At 48.8% G+C, this 21,527-nt stretch overlaps 1 protein-coding gene across 1 annotated transcript in view; it reads left to right on the forward strand.

The window, feature by feature from the left end:
* Window positions 1-1,319: 1,319 nt before the first annotated feature.
* cpeb4b (cytoplasmic polyadenylation element binding protein 4b) overlaps window positions 1,320-21,527 on the forward strand; it is a 22,882-nt gene continuing 2,674 nt past the window's right edge. The window contains exons 1-8 of the mRNA XM_061248421.1: window positions 1,320-1,787; window positions 2,715-3,909; window positions 11,177-11,267; window positions 16,525-16,575; window positions 18,411-18,434; window positions 19,702-19,872; window positions 20,038-20,127; window positions 21,277-21,395. Of these exons, the coding sequence (XP_061104405.1) occupies window positions 2,773-3,909; window positions 11,177-11,267; window positions 16,525-16,575; window positions 18,411-18,434; window positions 19,702-19,872; window positions 20,038-20,127; window positions 21,277-21,395 (1,683 nt within the window). The 5' untranslated portion in view covers window positions 1,320-1,787; window positions 2,715-2,772. The remainder of the gene's footprint in view (window positions 1,788-2,714; window positions 3,910-11,176; window positions 11,268-16,524; window positions 16,576-18,410; window positions 18,435-19,701; window positions 19,873-20,037; window positions 20,128-21,276; window positions 21,396-21,527) is intronic.

Below are 21,527 nucleotides of genomic sequence, written 5' to 3' on the forward strand. Positions count from 1 at the left end.
ATGTATCAGTCAGTTTAAAGCAATCTCGCCTTTGTTTGCTGCAAGACTAGGCCTGACTCAGGTGAAATAATCAAGCCAGAAAACCTTGATTATGGGCTGTAAGTAGCAATGGCTTATTTTAATGAGATCTCTGTCTGCGACCACAGCTGTTCTGCTCCTTAACCCATCAATTTGTGGCTCTTCTGCCAATGAGGCCGGTGCCACTTCCCTGAAACGGACAGAGACAGATAGTTGGTGCCACCATTGAAGAGAGCCCCTCCCTGCCAAGCTCCCTTAAACTCTCTCTCACACACACACACATACACACACACACGTAAGCACATTTTACAACTACATGGAGGTCAGGTAGAATATTTGGAGGTTGGTTGGGGGGTGGGGGGTATGGGTGGGAGCCTACATTTGCCTTTCAAATTCCTTGCTGAAGCAACCATACCGCCTGGTATTGGTGTTGAACAGTCACACATTCAACTTGTTGACCTCATATAATTATTTATATCCCATGAAAGAAATGCATGTCTTTTGCGAAACTGCACACTTCACCTCCACCCTTAAGTGCTACTGAAGGGTGTGGTAGCTTTTGTTTTAAAACAATAACATCAATGTATGTAGACATTAGGCTAACTATGCAGTTGACAGGCTAAGTACATTTTTGACAAACATAGTTATGTATGAATATTCTTACTTGTGTATATGGCCCATAAGGCCTTCAATGCCAAGCTGGATAACAGTTAGAGGAGTGGCAAGAACATCAATGATTAAAACCATAAAAAAGATACAATTAAGAGAATTTGGAAATAATATTCAATACTACTGGCAAATATATAGAGTAATATTTCCTTAATTCATTGTTTTTGTTGAACATATAGAAAGCTAGATTGCTAGCTACACTACATACAGGCCTGACCTTCTTTAAAAATCATTTGAGCAAAGAAACAATCGAAACCAGTCCCGGCAGTTTCTGACTTAGCCAAGCAGATCCCGTCAATAATGTATTTTTGGGTGGAGTGCTCCTGTGCAACTTGCTCTTTCAAAAGTCGATTGCTGTCGTGCAAGGAATGCAAAAGTTGCCTGTCTATTCCCATGAGTTCCTCAAGACCTTACCAGGCGGATAGCAAGAGGAAGCAAGCCGGCGTACTGTAAACCAGCTGACCTTAAAGGGCGGAGATATCATTGTGCTTTTTTTAATGCGGAACAGATGGGTGCGGCTTTCTCGGCTCTGGCCAATTGAACGCCGCTGACTCTGCAGGCGTGCGCAGCGTTTCTGAAGCCGCTGCGGGCGGAGTTATGAAAAGGGGAGGGGTTATAGCCGGAAGTGTATCGCGACTGGACTGGCTGTCATTTAGCTTCGGTCTGCTGTGAGGATAGAAGGACAGCGGTGAAGAATTGCGGTGGCAGAGAAAGAAACGCCGAAATACGAACAGAACTGACGCCACAAAACAATGAAACCGGTAGATAAACACATTTCAGTGAAAGCCGATTGAAATAGCTAGTGCTAGCTTCACTGAAATACAAGGAACTACCGATGACGTAAAATTTGTTTGATAAATAAGGTTAGCAGCTAGCTAGCTAGCTGGAGAGAAGGTTGTGTCATTGAGCAAGCAGGACACGTCAAGACGGAAAATATTGCTAGCAAGCCACGGGGTTTATTTTTTATGTAACAGAATTATAGGGAGGCATCACTTCTCGAGAAATTACATAGTAATTCAAGTCTCTGCTGTTCATTTGTGTGGTAAATATAGCAACGGACCTCGTCGGGGACGTCGCTTGGACGACAAGGGTATAAAAAGGTGAAAAAAGTCATTTTATTCTTGATTAAATCCGATGTCGGCTTTAACGCTAGCCTTTACCGAAATGTGTATATTAAAGATTTACATTAAGGGCTTATAAAATAGGCTGTAAATTGACCTAAATCCTGAACAAACAGAAGACGTCATCAACATTTTCCTGTACTTAAAAGGGTCGAGACTGGATGGCCAAGGTGTTTGCAGGAAAAAAAGGAAGGAAATTCGACAGCTAGCAAACTAGCTCGCTAGCAGGCAAGCCTACCTATGTAACCACTGTTTTAGTTCACTATGAATGCATAGATAGACTTTACAGGCTAAATCTGATGAAAACGCATTGACGAGTAAACATTAACTTCAGATATCTAGCGAGCTGGCTTATCGGGTAACTTACTGTGACCCGTATGTTGGTTAGCGTATGTTGGTTAGCTCTTAGCTTGCTAATATATTTGGAGTCGCCAGGGTATTTTAATGAAACGTCACGATGCTATTATTAGATAGCTTGCTAGCTAGTCAGGCAGCAAGGACGGAGTAATTAATTGTAGCCGGCTTGCTACGCGAATATATTGCTTGTTTTCCTACTGTTAGCTAATATGATTAGCTAGTTAGTTACATGTACCCAGCTTATTAGCTTGCAAGTCGTCAGCACCAGTGCTTGGCTAACTGAACTAGCTTCCTGGCGACCTTGCCATTTTCTTAGTAAAATAGCGTACAGCACGAAGTCGGTTAGCTGGCTCGTCAGCAAACGTTGGCTAAAGCAAATGGCAAGCGCTATTCAATTTCATGTGACGTCCTATGGTATCCTGACTTGTGATACTGCTGAAACTAATGGCTGTGTGATTTGGCTTGCAATGCATGGACATTTAACCCAATTCGATAGACCGATTTTGTGGCTAACTTTCTCGCCTTTTCCATTTGTCGTTTCTCTTATAGGAAATAAAGAAAGCGGAATAGAATATTGTTTGGGAAATATAGCTATTGGATAACATAAATGGGGGATTACGGGTTTGGAGTCTTAGTACAAAACAACACTGGTAACAAGTCCGCTTTCCCAGTAAGAATTCACCCACATCTGCAACCTCCGCATCATCATCAGAATGCGTCTCAGAGCCCCGCAGCTTTTATAAATAACAACACGACAGGCACCGGCAGTAATGGTGGGTCAGCCTGGCTGTTCCCCGCAGCTGCTGCGCACAGCAACATGCAAGATGAAATTCTTGGGTCAGAAAAAACTAAAACCCAGCAGCAACAGCAGCAGGAAATACAAGAAACGCAAGAAAAGCAGCAGCAGCTGTCTCCCGGCCACCAGGAGACTGGCATCATATCCGAGCTGGAGAAGGCGAGGTCCGAGGAGGGGAAGGGGGAGAACGGCGCTGCGGAGAACGGCGCTGCGGAGAACAACAACGGGAAGGAGAAACTGCGCATGGAGTCACCAGTGCTGACCGCCTTCGACTACCAGGAGACCTCGGGCCTGGGGACCACAGCCCAGTCTAGCACGTCCTCCTCCCTGACCGGCTTCAACAACTGGTCCGCTGCTATCCCCCCGACCCCGTCCACCATCATAAACGAAGACGTCAGCTTCTTCAACCCCGCCGCGTCCGCCAACAACGGGCCGCTCCTCTTCCAGAATTTCTCGCACCACGTCAGCCCCGGGTTCGGGGGCAACTTCTCCCCGCAGATTGGGCCCCTGTCCCAGCACCACCCCCCGCACCCCCACTTCCAGCACCCCCACAGCCAGCACCAACCGCACCGGCGTTCCCCCGCCAGCCCCCACCCGCCCCCCTTCCCCCACAGGAATGCTGCTTTCAACCAGCTGCCCCATTTGTCGAATAACCTGAACAAGCCCCCCTCGCCATGGGGCAGCTACCAAAGCCCCTCTCCCACCCCCTCGTCCACGTCCTGGAGCCCCGGCGGGGGCTTCGGCGGCTGGGGGGGCTCTCAGGGTCGAGACTACCGCCGCGGGCTGAACGGCGGGGTCACCCCACTCAACTCCATCTCCCCGCTGAAGAAGACCTTCCCCAACAACCACATGCCGTCGCAGAAGTACTCCCGCGCCAACCCCGGCTTCAACCCCAAGTCCTGGATGGAGGAGGGCATGAGCAGGAACGACAACATCTTCCCCTTTCAGGTGAGCCCTTTTTTTTTTTTTATGCGATTTTTTTTCATTATTATTTTTAAATTTCATTTCTTGGCTTGGAGGAGCGGTTCCGTCTTCTCGCCTCCTGCCTGGGACAGCCTGGGCGGCGGGTTCCAGCTCTAATTCTGGCGATTACGGCCCTCTCTCAGGCCTCGTTTGACAGATGCGCGGTGGCGATAGATCAAAGCGGCTGGCTCTAAATGTCACCGGCCCCGATGAGTAATGCGTGCGTACCGGCGGGCCTGTGAGCCGCCTCTCGGCCCTGCTCAGGGACGCCGCCAAACGGGCGACAACGGCCAGGCTACCGCTCCGGGTGAACAACAAGGCCCAAAAGGACCGGGGGATATTGCATTTCCTGGCTTCCCGAGATGACTTGCGTGGTAGGGTGATAACCGATAATTACAGTGCCGCCGAATTATACCTTGGGCTCCTAATTGCCCAAACACGCCCACTGCCAGGCTTTTATGATGGGGTTCACTCCATTACAGCGCGGTTTGGGCTGCGGTAAAGAGATGGTAAGCAGCGGTATAAATAACGGTAAATGGAGTCCGACGTTCCGCTCCGCTCCCCCCCCCCTTATTCCGTTGCGGGATATTATTCCGGAACATTCCCGACTGGCTGGGATTGAGCGGGAGCATTAAGATGGTTAAGATGGGGGGTGGAAGAGCACGAGGGTTTGGTTTATGCGTATTGATCAGGGTGGGGGTGACTGCTGTGGAGGGGGGTGGGGGGGGGGAGGGTATTGAGGGGTGGGGGTGGTGTTATTGACGCCCTGCAAGGCCCCTGGGCCCTGCAGCAGGCCTGTCCGGTCGTCCTCCTGTCCCAGAGACGAGTTTCAGTGGCGGCTTTTCCGGGAGGATATCCCGCTGTGGCGTAATTGGAATTACGCTCTAAGACAGGTGGAGTGAGGGGAGGAGTGTTTAGCGCGGTGGGCTTATCTGGAGGCAGTATTCTGGACAGGCAGAATTAGGACACCTATTTCTCTGTCTTCTCTCTTGCCCCTCTTTCTCTCTGGGTGCGTCCCAATACTCTCAAAAATGTATCATCCTTTCCTTCCCCCTCATACCTCTGCAAAGGAGAAGGAGATGAGTGTAAGGATGATATATTTGTTTTTTGTATTGGGACTCTCTCCCCCTCCCCTTCTCTCCTTCTCCTCCTGTTCTTCTGGGTTCTCCATATCTTGTTTGTTTTTCACATGTTTAAAAAGTAACTGAAGCACTGTTATTGGAAGCCGTCTTGCGGTCGGTTGTGCTGTTACACAGCAGGTAAAGTGAGGAAATGGATGAACAGACATCTTAATTGTGCTCCGGATAGCTGAATGTTTCCATTGGATTCCATCGCACCCATTTCGCTCTGCCTATCTTGTCGTAGAGTCGGCTTGTAGCTGCAATGCGTTTAAGAGCTCGGTTACTACAGAGACTCCTTTTGTTTTACAATAATAATAAAATAAACCCACGTATTTCAATATCTCATTAACCCAGGGAGTTGATGCAGCAGTGCTCGCGTCTCTCGGCGCTCTCCGTCTTCCCCTCCCGGAAGAATCGGGGCGTTGTTTTAAGTCGCGCGGAGGCTACCTATTTTCACAATCCCCGTTTCGGGAGCGTTCGCTCCGACGGGCTTCTTGCGGATGTCTGCGGATTTGCGAAAGTGTTCCCGAGGTCTGTGCCTCCCCTGTCCGTAGCCGGGCGGAACAACAAGCGCGCGCGCAGGCGCCTCTCCCCCGGTCACATGCCTGGCCGTCGCGCGGGGCCGCAGCCCCGCTCGCCCCACACAGTTTCCAGTTCATTAGCGAGAACAGGCGCGGGATTGTGCCCCTCGCTCTCCTCCTCCGCCCCTCGGCCGATCCAGCCGGGCCCGCCGTTAAAGGAGCCCTCTTCAGTCTGAGGGCGGGAGGAACAGAAGCTGGCTCAGGAACCGGAGCCCCCCACCCCCCCCCCTTCCCCCCGTAAACGTACATTTTTACAAGCTACGCCGCGTTCCGCGGCACGGGACACCGTGTGCTCTGACGGCGGCGTTTACCGGAACGCACGCGGTCCAACTGTCAATTTCCAGGGACAGGGGGGGGACGTGGGCAGGACGAGGGGGCTTTAATAGAAGCCTACATTAGAGCCAGTGTTAACAGCCCCAAATTAAAATCTTGCTGCTTTCTTGCGAACTGGATTATTTTATACTGAGCTCCTGGGTTGGCTCGCCCACTCCCGTTCTATCCGGTAGCAGGATGGCGATGGATGTCGCAGACCGGCTCAAGTTTAACACGGATGGTTCCAGGGTCCACTGGGTTGCCCTGTTGGGGTGGGGGTGTGCAGGGGGGGGGGTTGGGAGGGGGATTCTCTGCTGACTGCTGAGGCAGGTGGGATATAATTCACCTGGAGGCTCCGGGCAAACACAAGCAGTTGGGCCCATCTAGGTGCCGTTACTATAGCAATACAGGTTTCGGGAGGCCCAAACAGGTCCGCCCGTTTGCTGAGCTGGTCCCTTGGTAACCGCCCCGGGGCTGTATCCGCAATCGCGCCCAGCTGTTTGTTTTGCAGGCTGGGCCGCCTTTATTTTGGGCGTTTGTCTCTGACCGCTGAGAGAGAAGCGATTGTCTCTGAACAGGGTCCAGGGGCAGGTGGCCACGGTAAACAATCGTCGGTTGCCTAGGACCGGTGTCATCTTCCAGGGATGTGTGGAGACGCATCGGCAGGGGGTAGGGTGGGATGGGGTGGAATTTGACAGTGCCTTCTGGAGAGGGCTGTAAAAATATCACGTACACACGCACGGATGCATGCATACACGCATACGCACACACACACACATGCATGCGTACATACATACACACAAACACACACACACACACACACACACCCAGTTCCTAAGCACACACACACACGCACACACGCACACACACACACACACACACACACACACCCTCGCACATGCTCTTACGCACTTACATACATACATATACACATACACACACGAGCGCGCGCGCACACACATGCACACACACACACGAGCAGCCAGACAAATGGCTGTCTGTGTTCTGGGCCCACATTGCAGCAGAGCCCTATCTATGATCAGAAAAGGTCCAGACTATCACTGCTTTTAGCCAGGTGCCCCATTTATCGAGTAACCTCAAGAAGCCCACCCCCCCCCCTTCCTGGTTATCCCAGACTCTCCTTGGAAAAGATTCCAGGGGCGTTGGCTGGATGTGTTCCAGGGTGCTGCGGGATGGTGAGTCCATCATAAGGGAAAATTGGATAATGGATTCGGAGCGGCATCAGTTCAGTTGTAGCGAGCTATTTTATACTTTTCTCGCCTAGGTCTCTGGTGAGCTGCGTAGGCTAAGAGAGCGTGAGGCGCTTTAAAAAGAACAGGAAGTGCGAGATTAAAAACTACGCTTACCGTCGAAGTTGTTGGCACTTTCTGAAATAGGAATTTTCTTGAAACGAGGGTGCAATCCGTCATCCCGGAACAAGGCATTCCTGGACAAAAAAAAAGACGGGAGCCAACCAGCATTCCTGACGGAGTGCATCTATGTCTGTCGGACCGGCTGGGCATCAGAACTTTCTGGAAGGCTGGCTCCTTGTCAGTTGGCCGTACTAAGAGTGCTGCGCCTGCTTTGTAAGTTTCCTCTGAAAAAAGACGTGCTAACATGCTAAATAAAAAGGTTACCATGGATTGGTCAGGCACCCAGCGTTGGTTGAGTGCGTTTGGCCTTAACGTACTTGAGGGGTCGTGTTGGAGTGGTGTGCTGGACAAGTTAGTTAGTTATTGCTATTTATCCATTTATTATTATTTTTTTAAAAGCTCAATTTGGGGAGAAGCATTCTGCGTGCCCATGAGCTCTCACATTTAGCATTATTTGTTTTTATTTATTTTATTTATTAGTATTTTATTTATTTTTTATCTGTTGAGTAAGATGAGATCTTCTCCAGAGAGCATTTCAGTGTGTCCATTGTGTGAGATGACATCGCCTCTTGTCCTCAGGCTCCCAATTTATGAAATTCTTTTTAATTCTGCGTTATCCACTGTATTGGTTTGCTGAATATTAAAAGCAGGAAGTTCTCTGCGTGGGACTTGCGCGTTGCCCTTAGCAACTTGCGGATGACTTATTTGGGTTTGCCCTTGCTGAAAGCGTACGTTTGTTTATTGTGCGCGAGGAGCACTCAAAACATGGCCGCTCGAACAGCTTGTGCAACACGCTGTGCTCTGCAGCGTGCGGGAGAGATGGTTTTGTGTGGTTTTGCAATAATTGTGGATTTTGAGGGTTAGGAGTAATCTCGTTCGGCGTGGCTTAGCCGGGCTCTTTAGTGAATCATCAAAGTGCCGCCGCCTTACAATGAGCGCTTAAGGCGCAGGCCCTGCTGCCTGCCAGCTGACATTGTTCGTTAAAGTCCATTTTTAAGTTTCTAAGTTTAGAACATCGGTGCCCAGTCTTTTTTTGGGTCCGCGCACGTGATCTGAACGTCGCGCTTCGGTAATGAAGATTTCTGGAGGAGGCTGTTGACCTTTGGTGGTTAATTGTGGTCCCGGTCTTTATATATATATATATATATATAAAAACAATGTCCCAGCCAGGGGGGAAGTGGTGGTTGGAGTGTAGAGGCTTCAGAAGCGGAACGTTCCGGGCGTTGGGAGGGCCGAGGCTCCCTCTCTCCGGACCGACTGCGCGGTTAGGAACGGGACGCGTCTCGCTCGCGCTTTACCGCCACGGGTGAAAGTGGTGGAGGTCTCGGCAACGCTGTGCTTTTTAATTACACCACCTTCAACAGGGTCCGCTCCAGATTCCACACCCCCCGCCTCTCCAAACCCCCGCAGGAAAGTTGGATTATAACGGGATTTAAGGTGGTTTCATGTGGAAGGATTTCAAATGCCCTGACCAGCGACTGGAAAAACATCAACAGTGTCAAGCCTTTGGGCCCCCTTCTTATCTTTTCATTAGCTTTGTCACTGCAGAATAACATTGTTTGGAAAAACAAACTCCCCATTGTCCATATTTCAGGCCACCATTTTAGTTTTTTTGTCAGGGTGAACACGAAGCCGATTGGCTGAAGCTCGGTGTGTTGTTTGGCCTTTAGTCCGAGGCAGCGGCAGAAAGGGTGAAGGTAAACGCCCTCGTCCGGCTAGCGACGCGGCCTTTAGCGTTAGCCTCTGGTTTCGTTTCGCCGTCGAGACGCCCTCAGTTGTGCGCACAGTGCTTAAAAAATGTGTGAGATGGGTAGAAAGGGAACATTCACTGCATAGAATGTAGGTCATTAAAGGTTAGGCCGTGTGAGTCGTGATACCGTATCGGGTATCTGTGCAGTTTGGATAGGGCTCAGAATCGTTGCAGAAAAAAAAAGTTGTAGTTCCCTGCTGTGGGTGAGTCAGTCAGCTTTTGTGTTCTCAGGGGACTCCTCAGCGTGGATGTAGGTGTCCAAATGGAGAGAGGGAGGGAGAGGAGGAGAGACTGGATCAGCTGCGGGGGAAGCGCTGATCAAATAGTTTACGGCAGCTGGGCCGGGCCTATCTGTTTAGCGACTGCAGCTCCCTTTTAGTGTGTGTGGGGAGCGTGTGGGTTTCTGGGGCTGTCAGTGGGCCCCGCTCCCCTCCTGGTGACTGCTGCATTGAAACCATCAGGCCGTTTGAAGAGCTTTGTTGCGTAGGCCCGCTGTTTTTCGGTCTGCGGTTATAAATGCATGTACACAGTGGGCCTCTAGAAAACGTGTACCCATGAAAATACCTGTCACTCTGCATTAACCATAACTTAACTGCACTGTAGAAAGCTTTTGCATAAATGAATGTGTCGTGACATGCTTGACAAGTTGTACGATCAGAAGAACCCTTTGCATACAGTAAATTTTCACTTTGCAGCCAGTCCCTCCCAGGATAGTGTGCGCCAGTAATTATTATTATTATTATTTTTTTGCGCCCTTTACCTTTATCAGAATATCTGAAGCCGTGCTCATTGGTTATATCTTGGGTGACAAAGGTGAATCTGTATATTATTTCTATTATTATTGTTATTATTATTATTCTGAGTCCTCAGGCTGGGACCTACCTCTACTGGGTTCAGCCCCTGGGTGTGTGCGGTTATGGCGATGTGTGGTTCTGCTCCTGTGTGTGCGGTTCTGTCAGTGTGCTGTCCTGCCGGTTCTGTGGTTCTGTCAGTGTGCTGTCCTGCCGGTTCTGTGGTTCTGTCAGTGTGCTGTCCTGCTGGTTCTGTGGTTCTGTCAGTGTGCTGTCCTGCTGGTTCTGTGGTTCTGTCAGTGTGCTGTCCTGCCGGTTCTGTGGTTCTGTCAGTGTGCTGTCCTGCCGGTTCTGTGGTTCCGTCAGTGTGCTGTCCTGCCGGTTCTGTGGTTCTGTCAGTGTGCTGTCCTGCCGGTTCTGTGGTTCTGTCAGTGTGCTGTCCTGCCGGTTCTGTGGTTCTGTCAGTGTGCTGTCCTGCCGGTTCTGTGGTTCTGTCAGTGTGCTGTCCTGCCGGTTCTGTGGTTCTGTCAGTGTGCTGTCTTGCCGGTTCTGTGGTTCTGTCAGTGTGCTGTCCTGCCGGTTCTGTGGTTCTGTCAGTGTGCTGTCCTGCCGGTTCTGTGGTTCTGTCAGTGTGCTGTCCTGCCGGTTCTGTGGTTCTGCAAGTGCCGTTTCTACTGCAGCCAAACGCCGTGGTTTGACCACTATGTATATATGTGTTAGTTTATTTTAGCTGGAGGACAACGGGTCGTGTGTGTTATTTCCTCCTGGAGACGAAGTTGCGAAAACGTTGCGAAAACTGATCGGATTGGCCACGTAACGTCTGACTGCGTGGACGAATCGGACGCGTCCAGCTTTTTCTTTTTTCTTTTTTAAACTGCCGTCAGCCCTTTTCCAGATGGCTAAAGTTCATCTCTGCCGTCAGACTGCACCTCTGTCCTCTCTCCCTACAGGCCTGGGCAGGGCTCTCAGCCCTCTGTGCATCGCGTGTTTCCAACATAACCCGGCAGATGCCTGAAATAAATAAATAGAGAAGTCTGAGCATTATGTGTCATTTATCATGTGTATAAAACGTGTATAAGCGCAGTGGGAAGTCCATTTGGAGAGTGAAAAATGCTTCTGCTAATTGCCATGTAAGCCCATAATTCCCTATAAGGGCAACACGCAGCATTGGGATAAACGGGAACGACTTCCTGCCCTCCGGGTATTTTCCCGTTTCAGCGGTTTAAACGGCACGTCAAGGAAAAGCTGCGTTGTGGGGGAAAAAAAAAGATTTCCCGGGAAAAGTAGCCTCGTTTTAAAACTTTGACTGGTTCTGTTTCCGTAGGAACGCACCCGATCGTTTGACGGCTTCAACATGCACTCGCTGGAGAACTCCCTCATCGACATCATGAGGGCGGAGCAGGATTCCTTGAAAGGTGAGACTCCATCGGAATCGGAACGCCGTCAAATGGCAGGGATCGTCGACTCTGGCCCTCCAATCCAAATCCAGCCCTGGTTTTCTTTTCTCCCGGGTGATTGGTCAACCATGGTTGTTTTAAATGTGCTTTATAAATAAAGTTTATTATTATTATTATTATTATTATTGGCACAAGACAGACCGTCTTCACATCTGACTCCCAGGTAAAGGGAGGGTGGAAAACCAGCATTTCTCCAGCCCTCGAGGATTACGATACGACGATCCCCCGTCCTTATTTTTATTTGGGTCCAAGTTTTTTTTAAGTACTGGCACTTGGAAATGCATGTAAAGGTTTTTAATAAAATGTATGTATTGCATCAGACCCACCACGGTTATGTAGAATGTGGGTGCAGGTCAAGCAGTGCATATTTCCCATGCCTTTAGGTGCAGTTGGAGTTTTAACGCTTCCGTTATCTCGGTCGTAACCCCGTTTACTGTAGCGCCGACTTTCTGATCTTTACCCGACTTCCTTGCGACACGCAGGCCTGCTATCTGAGAGCTTCGTGCTAACACAAGCTCATTTTCAGAACGGCCAGTACTAACGCCCCCTCTTCCACTGTAAACCCGATCACCCCTCTGTCTGAGTGTGAAGGAGCACGAGACAAACGCACAATATTATTATTGTCATTATTATTATTGTTATTATTATTATTAATAGGCTGTTTATTTTCACCCATTCAGCCCGGCCCCCTTCTCCTCACGTGCGTCAGTTTGTTTTAATTCTGTGTGTTTTATTTCTTAACCATGCCGCCGTGAGGTCCATCGGTCTCTTTCCTCTCCGTTTCTTCCGGCTACTTAAAATGTCGGCCGAGTTATAAAAAGATTCCATAAAAAAAACGGAAAAAATAAATATCGCCAGTGCGCCGCTCTAACAGATTGCTTTTTGCAGCCAGCCTCAACCGCCATTTCACTGACCTAAAATCCCGCCAAAACCCCCCCTGGAGCGCGTCCCCATTCGCCTCCTACCTGCCACCTCGCCAGGAGCCACTGCCTTCCCTCTCTGTCCTGGAATATTCCAGCAGAAAGAAGCCCTAATTCCCTAATTCTCCTGGAGGTGCCAGCTCTTTCCGTGTGAGTGTCTGAATTGGCTCTCCCTTCAGTTCAGTTAGAATGGGTATATCGATCAACCCTCTGCGGTAATTTTTGTTTTTGTTTGACTTCAAGTGTTTGAATGTAGAGTCTGATTTCATGACCTTGCGGTTGGAGGGAAGGTGGATGCACTTGTCCCATCACTAGATTGCTACTGAATAATACTGCCGCGTTGGATTGATATCTGCTGTTTACACAAAACGAACATTTAGTCCTGGAAGAAGGTGGGGGGAACATGGGTGCAGCACTCCCTGAGGCAGTTTAGCGTTAGCGAGGCTTTTGGGGTTTAAAATGCCTAGCCTAGCCTAGCGCTCACTGTGGCTGGTAGTTTGGTGGTAGAATTAGCCTAGCCTGAAACCTAGCGCAGCTGAGCTAGTTTAGCGGTAGCGAGGCTGCTGGTGTTTAAGATGCCTAGCCTAGCGCTGAGGGCAGCGGAGACGTGCGGAGCAGCTGTGCAGGGCTTTAACTCTCTGGGCGTGGCTCCACTTCCTGGGATTAAGCTGATCCAGGATGCACTGGGTGGAGGCTGCAGTGTCTGAGCCTGGGGGAGGAGAGGGACCACACCCATCTCTCTCTCTCTCTCTCTCTCTCTCTCTCTCTCTCTCTCTCTCTCTCTCTCTCTCTCTCTCTCTCTCTCTCTTCTCTCTCTCTCTTCTCTCTCTCTCTTCTCTCTCTCTCTCTCTCTCTCTCTCTCTCTCTCTCTCTCAATTTCAGATGAGCTTTATTGGCATGCCATGTGTGGATATAAAAAATATACAATGAAAATAGAATAAGAATATAAACTACAAACAGATCTGTGTGAGCAACAATGAATGAATAACCATGAACAATAATTAACATAAAGAAACATGTAGGGTAGATTGGGTTCTCTCTTTCTGTCTCTTGCTCTCTCGCTCTCGCCTTCTTGTGGTGTTCAGTTGCAGTGAAATTGGGCGCAGTAAAACTCTCACAGCGTTTGGAGGACAGCGCGTTTAAAACGGCTGCTTTGTGAGCCCACAGTGTGTTGGATGAGTGAAGTGGAGCTTGGTTCAAGCATCCGCTTTAACTGCTGCTCTTGACGGGTTGTTAGGAGTAGTGTAATTTCAGAGTTCGGTTTAGAAATTTCGTCCATGGTCCTTTCCACGATGCGACGCTGCTTTTCACCTGCGTGGCTTTGACTGGCATTCTTCCTCCTACACCACGGCACTGGGGGAGGCAATGCCATTCTCTGTGTGTCCTGTAGCATGAGGCACTTAAGGAGCGACTGTATCGGGGCATTTCTGATCTCTCCTCCTGTTACTGTTCTTTGAACTCTAGTGTAATGCGGGCTGCGTTTGTCTGAGATGAATCCTGATCTGAGGGTGTAATAGCCTTGAGGTCACACACAACCGCACACACACGCACACACGCACACACGCATGCACGCACGCATGCACGCACACACACAGACGGAGACAGACACACACACAATCACACATACACACACGCACGCACGCATGCACGCACACACACAGACGGAGACAGACACAAACACAATCACACATACACACACACACACACACACACACACACACACACACACACGCACACACGCATGCACGCACACCGTCACACTCATACACACACTCCAGGCACTGACGCCCCCAGCCAAAAGAGCCCGCCACATGATACATGGTGATTGCATGCGACAAAAACCAGTGATCCTCAATGGTCAACTGATATAGAGAATAAACATATTAACGTCAAATTTGTTAACTTGCATGTCACATGCGAGATATAAATTGGTGTGAGGCCGGTTATCAGCTGCGAAAACTGATGATCTGATTGTTGTAGGACTGAGTTTCCGATCACAAAATGTAGTGGTGCAACATGTTGATGTGGCATGGCACATTTATGTTCATCCTGACTTGGAGGCCCTGCTGAACACACAGACCGATGATGGGTGGGGGAGGATAAAATGAAGGTTTTTCAAACTAGTTGGCATTTATATAGCGCCTTTATCCAAAGCGCTGTACAATTGATGCTTCTCATTGGCTGCCATGCAAGGCACCAACCAACTCGTCAGGAGCATTTAGGGGTTAGGCGTCTTGCTCAGGGACACTGTCACCCCCCAGGCGGGGGATCGAACCCTCTGACCGTCAGACGACTACTCTTACCGTCTCAGCCAATGTGGGAGTACACAGACCGATGATATGAGGACACACAGACAAAACTTCTAAAGTAGGACAGACTGAGCCGCGGAGAGATTTCTTTTTATTTCGTATCACTTTTAGCACCTTGCTTGTGTCCCTGTTTCTGTGGCACAGATCCACTTCTGAGTGTTTTTAAATCCTGTGGTCTTCAGTCAACCCGGTTCACACCGGCGGTGACGCTCCAGTGGAGTGTCCTTTAGAGAGCAGCAGCCTGAGGATCAGGAGTGGCGATCGCAGCGCGGTTACGCAGCGTGGTTACGCAGCGTGGTTACGCAGCGTGGTTACGCAGCGTGGTTACGCAGCGTGGTTACGCAGCGTGGTTACGCAGCGTGGTTACGCAGCTATGCAGCGTAGTTATGCAGCGTAGTTACGCAGCGTAGTTACGCAGCGTGGTTACACAGCGTGGTTACACAGCGTAGTTATACAGCGTAGTTATACAGCGTAGTTACACAGCGTAGTTACACAGCGTAGTTACCCAGCAGAGTTACGCAGCGTAGTTACGCAGCGTAGTTATGCAGCTATGCAGCGTAGTTATGCAGTGTAGTTACTGCAGTTACGCAGCGTAGTTGCGCAGCGTGGTTATACAGCGTGGTTATACAGTGTAGTTATACAGTGTAGTTATACAGTGTAGTTATACAGTGTAGTTATGCAGTGTAGTTATGCAGCGTAGTTATGCAGCGTAGTTATGCAGCGTAGTTATGCAGCGTAGTTATGCAGCGTAGTTACGCAACGTAGTTACGCAACGTGGTTATGCAGCGTAGTTATGCCGCGTAACTCATCCCCTGTGCGATGCGGGGCGCTGGGGCTCCTTCCGCCATGTTCTCCGACGGACATTCGGCCGTGTTCCTGCCCGCTCCTTCTCACCAGAATGGCGACGCTGTTTCCCCCCCAAACCCTAAAGTGGGCGGGGCCTTGTCCGGAGGCCAGCTCCCTCTCCCCTTGGCCATCGCTCTCTGGGTGAAAGTTTAATTTTTTAACTTCTTTTTTTCTTTCTTCTTTCTCTCTGTGTGAAACTGTCTGGGACCCGGTAGCCTAAGATGGTCTGTCTGTGCTCTGGGTGACCCTGAATTTGACCAGGGGGATTGGGTCACCTCGAATTTGACCAGGGGGTTTAGGTCACCCTGAGTTTGATCAGGGGGAGTCGGTGACCTGCGAATTTGAACAGGAGTAGGTGACTCCAAATTTGAATGGGGGGGGGGGGGGGGACTGGGGACTGGGGACTGGGGACTGGGGACTGGGGACTGGGGACTGGGGACTGGGGACTGGGGACTGGGGACTGGGGACTGGGGACTGGGGACCGGGTGAATTTGAGCAGGAGGGGTGGTTGAAGGACTTTCATGTGGCTGTAGGTTATGCTTACAGACCTCATTTTGGAACATGTTTCTCTTAACGCTTTGTTCTCACAGAAAGGATCAAAGACACATGTTAAAAATAAAATGCTAAAAAACAAAAAAAGCGTATCAGTGAATTTGGCATTGGAACACAAAGATTAGATTCCCGCGTGGCTTGTGTTGTCGTACCCGTGAGCGAGGTACTTAACCCAAATTGCTTGGGTAGCCTGGCTATATAAATGGATAATGAGTAAAATGTACTCTGTAGGCCAAAAGTCAGGCTGGATAATGGCTGTGGATAAGCACCTGCACAAAGCTGGCTAACGTGCTAATGTTTATCTGGATGAAAATGTGAAGGACACCCCATGAAGTCATCATGGTGAGAGAGGGAGGTTTTGTTTTTGGTATGCTCAGTTCTTTGAATTGCCCCGAATAAACACAATGTGTGTGTCTGATCTTACTGTGCTGATTGGTATCTGTGCTTTCTCCAGGGTGTGGTTGGGGTGGATTGTGGGTGCCTAATGTTACTGTGCTGATTTTGGTATCTATGTGCTCACCGGGGCAGTTGGGGTGGTCTATGGGGTTCCGACTTTACTGCACTGATGGCTATCTCTCCTTTCTCCAGGGCGTTTGGGATTCTCACACCCTGGGGGAGACAGCCCTTTGCCCATCAATGGTACGTAAACATGGGCTTTTACAGCTTTACTGCCCCTGAACCAGTGGGCGTCCTGGCCGGGAAGGCACTAGTGCACTCTCTGGAGCTGCGCAATGTTTATTAGAGAGTAGGTTCTGGTAGAGGATGGACGAATCTGGGGAGATGATACGTGTGGCCTGGCCATTGAAAGCCTGTTCCTGTAAGAGGGAGATCACAATCTCAGTAGCAAATCCTCCACGGGCTCCTCGCAGATCGAGCCCCACGCGTGAGGATGAAAATCGATGCGTAACGGTAGACTCTACACCAATGCACTTTGGCTCATTTTCTTTCCCCGCCGGCCCAGGAGAAGGCTCTGTTTTTGGGCTCGTCTAACGCACGAGGCCGGGCGTCTTTGGAACAGGACGTGACAATGCAGACTGAACCAACGTCTGCCTCCGGATTGTAGCTCCGTTGGCTTTCTCTTAATGTTTATTTGTGTAGTCATTCCTGACGTCCTAGTGCACCTCCAAACGTCTGAGAACCGTGTGAAAGGTCTCCGAGGAAGACGACAAAATATCATCTCTTATCTGTCGCATGCTGATATGAAAGCCAATAAAAAACAAAAAAACAAAAGCCGCACAGCTTCTGTCTGATCGACAACAACATGTGACAGGATCACATGTCAGCTGCAGAGTGCTGCCACAGCCTGGCCAGTGCCGATCATATCAGCACCCGAAAGATAAGTGGTGTTTTTTTTTTGTTTTTGTTTTTTCCCTGCCCCCCACCTGAAGCATGTCACGTGGACTTGGAAGTGTGCAGGTGCCCTACCATGTCAGGTATGATTACAGGAAAAAAAGGCAAAAAGAAAATACAATATGCGACTATAATTATCCCGCTCCATGCATATTCGATAATTATGGTTCTGGTTTGCTGCCCAGCCCTGGAGGTAGATTGTGTAATTAACGGGAGAGATGCCTTACTCATGAAAAGGGGAACATTTGTGTGGTACTGCGAGAAGAAAAGGTGTTTTTACTGGCTTTTGCTAGCCTCTGGGTCATCGCCAGCGACATGTTTTTGCACATTGCACAGTGAAGCCCTTTCCCAGCGGCAGGTGCTGGTGTTTATGGGTATTGTAGTTCTCCCTTTAGCAGGAAGTCAGCTGAAGCCACATGGGAACTGGGTGCTGAATGCTAAGGGTTAGCATCCAGCAGTCTTTTCTCAAAAGCTCTTTCCTGGTGTTGAATCTCTCAGCTCTCAGACCTGTGAGTAGGTTTTTCCAATTTTCCCACGGGAGGAGCTGGGAATCTTGAGATTGTGATTTCGGAGCTTTGTGACGGCTCCTGGCTCGGGGGCCGGGCGGGGTGAGGCGCGGTGGCCGAAATTCTCTTAAGGTGGGTCGGGCGCAAGAGAGCCGTATTTCCAGTTTTGGGTGCAGCTTGTCAGGGCAATGAGGACAGTTTGCGGCTTGGCAGGAATTGGAGGATGGACTCGTTAGACGTCAGGAGTGACAGCAGAGCTTTCATGCAACTTCCTGTCTAAATAGTTTTCGTTTCGTAATATACTTTATTTAAACTCAATAATATCATAGGTCTAGACATTAAAATGAAAAGGAAAACATTACTTTTTGTGATATGTGTGTGTTTTAACTGTGTTGCATTTAAAACATTCTATCCTAAAATATGAAAATAAACATTTTGAAATGTTTAAGTTGCCTCAGACCTAACTTTAAGACTTCTTTTGAATTGCTTTTGCAGCCAGTGCAAAAGCCATTATTATTTACCCATTGTAAAGAGTTTAAGGGAATGAAAAGCTAAGGCAGACATGCTTATTTCTGCTGAGTGTCTGTTTACGGGTTATCTGTCCTGTTTTACATGCAGCAAGGAATTATGGGAGACGACGAGGTAAAGAAATAATTTCATATTGGGCAATTTCCTTTTGATTTCATGTTATTTGAGTTGGCGGAATTTGAATTGCCAAAAATGTGTTGTAAGTGTATGCATGTCTGTGCCAGGCTGCCACACCCAGTTCCTGGAGATCTTCCATTCTGTAGGTTTTCTCTCCAACCCTAACAAAGCACACATCATTCAACAATGAGAGATCATTGAGCTGCTAATTGGTAGAATCGGGTGTGCCAAATTATGGTTGAAATGAGAACCTACACGAAGGTAGATCCAGGAGCAGGGTCAGGCAGGCCTGCTGTACAATATGTTTGTGTCTACGCCTGTCTTGTGCCTTCAGTATGTCTTCTGTGCTTGTGTCTCTGTCCATCAATTTCCTGTGAACTTTTGTGATTTGAACAATCATGCTTTCGTGTGCGAGTGTGTGCGAGAGAGTACTGGCCTCGTAATGGCTTCCCTGACCATAACTGCCACAACTCTGGTCCTTGTGACAAATGCCAATAACACACTCCAAAGGCAATTAATGCCTAGAATGAAGGCTAGATACTGAACCTGAGTACACCTAAACCAGGGCTGCCCAATCCAGTTCCTGGAGATCTACCATCCTCTATGTTTTCGTTTCAACCCTAATGTGGCACACCTGACTATACTAATTAGGATCTCCACAAGCTGGTGAATATGATGTGCTTTGTTAAAAAAAAAAGAAAAAAAGAAAAAAAGAAAATGCATCACCCAATATGGATGTAAATACCTTCACACAGTCTGCTCTCTAACCTCATATTCATTATTTTATTTTGCATCTACTGTGCTGGAGTAACACGTCAAAAGGACAGAACTTGTACTACTGTCCAAATAGTTACGGGACTGCACTGTGTATAGCCTACTGGCCAATCGGAAAACTACACATAATATCCACTTTGGTAGAGAGAATAAACGGAAAGTCTGTGTTTTGACAGCGGTACAATTTATGTTATTATATACTTACTTCAGCACTTTAGAATTGAAATGAAATGATGAATATGAGGTTAAAGTGCAGACTCACCTTTACATCCATATTGAGTGATCCTTGTAAGAATTGAATTCCTTTTTATGCATAGCATTGGGGACCAAGCCAGAGTACAGAGCCAGAAATTGTACTACTGTCCAAATACATATGGACTGCACTGTATATAGTGTAGTGGCCAATCAGAAAACTGTACATAATGTCCACTTGGAGAGAGAAAACATAAATAAATAAATTAAAAAGTATGCTTGTGTCTCTCTGTCCCAGGTCACTCGTCCCTGTTCCCCATGGAGGATGGCTTCGTCGACGATGAGCGGGCAGAACAGGGCCTCCCCGGGCTGGGCTCGCCCCACTGCTTCCCCCACCAAAACGGGGAGAGGGTCGAGCGCTACTCCCGCAAGGTGTTCGTGGGGGGCCTCCCCCCCGACATCGACGAAGGTTAGCACGTTAGCTTGCCTTTGCTAACCTGTCTTGATTCTCTGTAACCCTCGGGTAGCTTCCAGTAAAACCAGGACTGGCTCAGGCTGCTCTGTGCTCAGGCACAGTTTCCATGGTGTCCTTTCTGCCCGCCCTCCTGTGACCGTGTGCGTTCTCCTCTTTCAGATGAGATAACGGCCAGCTTCCGCCGTTTCGGGCACCTGTTCGTGGACTGGCCTCACAAAGCGGAGAGCAAGTCCTATTTCCCCCCTAAAGGTAAGCCTCGTAATGCCCAAACTTACACTCAATGACCTGAACCCCCTAAAGCTCAGCCTCGTAATGCCCAAACTTACACACAATGAACTATACCTTCTGAAAGGTCAGCCTCGTAATGCCCAAACTTACACACAATGACCTAAACCCCCTAAAGGTAAGCCTCGTAATACCCAAACTTACACACAATGACCTAAACCCCCTAAAGGTTAGCCTCATAATGCCCAAACTTACACACAATGACCTAAACCCCCTAAAGGTCAGCCTCATAATGCCCAAACTTGCACACAATGACCTAAACCCCCTAAAGGTTAGCCTCATAATGCCCAAACTTACACACAATGACCTAAACCCCCTAAAGGTCAGCCTCGTAATGCCCAAACTTACACACAATGACCTAAACCCCCTAAAGGTTAGCCTCATAATGCCCAAATTTACACACAATGACCTAAACCCCCTAAAGGTTAGCCTCATAATGCCCAAACTTACACACAATGACCTAAACCCCCTAAAGGTTAGCCTCATAATGCCCAAATTTACACACAATGACCTAAACCCCTTAAAGGTCAGCCTCATAATGCCCAAACTTGCACACAATGACCTAAACCCCCTAAAGGTTAGCCTCATAATGCCCAAACTTACACACAATGACCTAAACCCCCTAAAGGTTAGCCTCGTAATGCCCAAACTTACACACAATGACCTAAATCCCCTAAAGGTAAGGCACATTGCCAGGAAAGCCTAAAATATCCCATGAACACACTTCAGAACCAGAGCTTAGACCCCAGCTCATTTCACCTATCACCCATCATTTTATCAGGTAACAGGAAGTGCTTTTAAAGGAATTACTTATGTCACATGCATGCAGGAAGTGAAAGGATTGGTTGTCTGAGAGCTAATCAGTCTGGTTAAAACTCATGGGAGGCAATTATGGGACTTTTAGCCTTTCTTTTATTCATAGCATGACCAGCTACTTAGTATAAACGACCCCATTATTCACATTAAGTACAGTTGTGAGTAATGGCGATCATCCCGCTGTAGATATTAAACGTCTCTTGTTAAGAACCGTAAACGGCCTGCCATAGTTCAGGTTGTGATTGCGGTTGGAATGAAAACCAGGACTGGAGTCATGTCCGCTCTGTGGTTTCCCAGGTTACGCCTTCCTCCTGTTCCAAGACGAGAGCTCCGTTCAGGCGCTGATCGATGCGTGCATCGAGGAGGACGGGAAGCTGTATCTGTGCGTGTCCAGCCCCACCATCAAAGATAAACCGGTGAGTTTAACACCACACCCATCTCTCTACCTAATCCAACCATCATCTGTCAGACACCGGTGAGTTTAACACCACACCCATCTCTCTACCTAATCCAACCATCATTCGTCAGACACCACATGTCCTTAATGA

This window comes from Conger conger, chromosome 7 (genome assembly GCF_963514075.1).
Source record: "Conger conger chromosome 7, fConCon1.1, whole genome shotgun sequence".
In the NCBI taxonomy this organism is placed as follows: domain Eukaryota; kingdom Metazoa; phylum Chordata; class Actinopteri; order Anguilliformes; family Congridae; genus Conger; species Conger conger.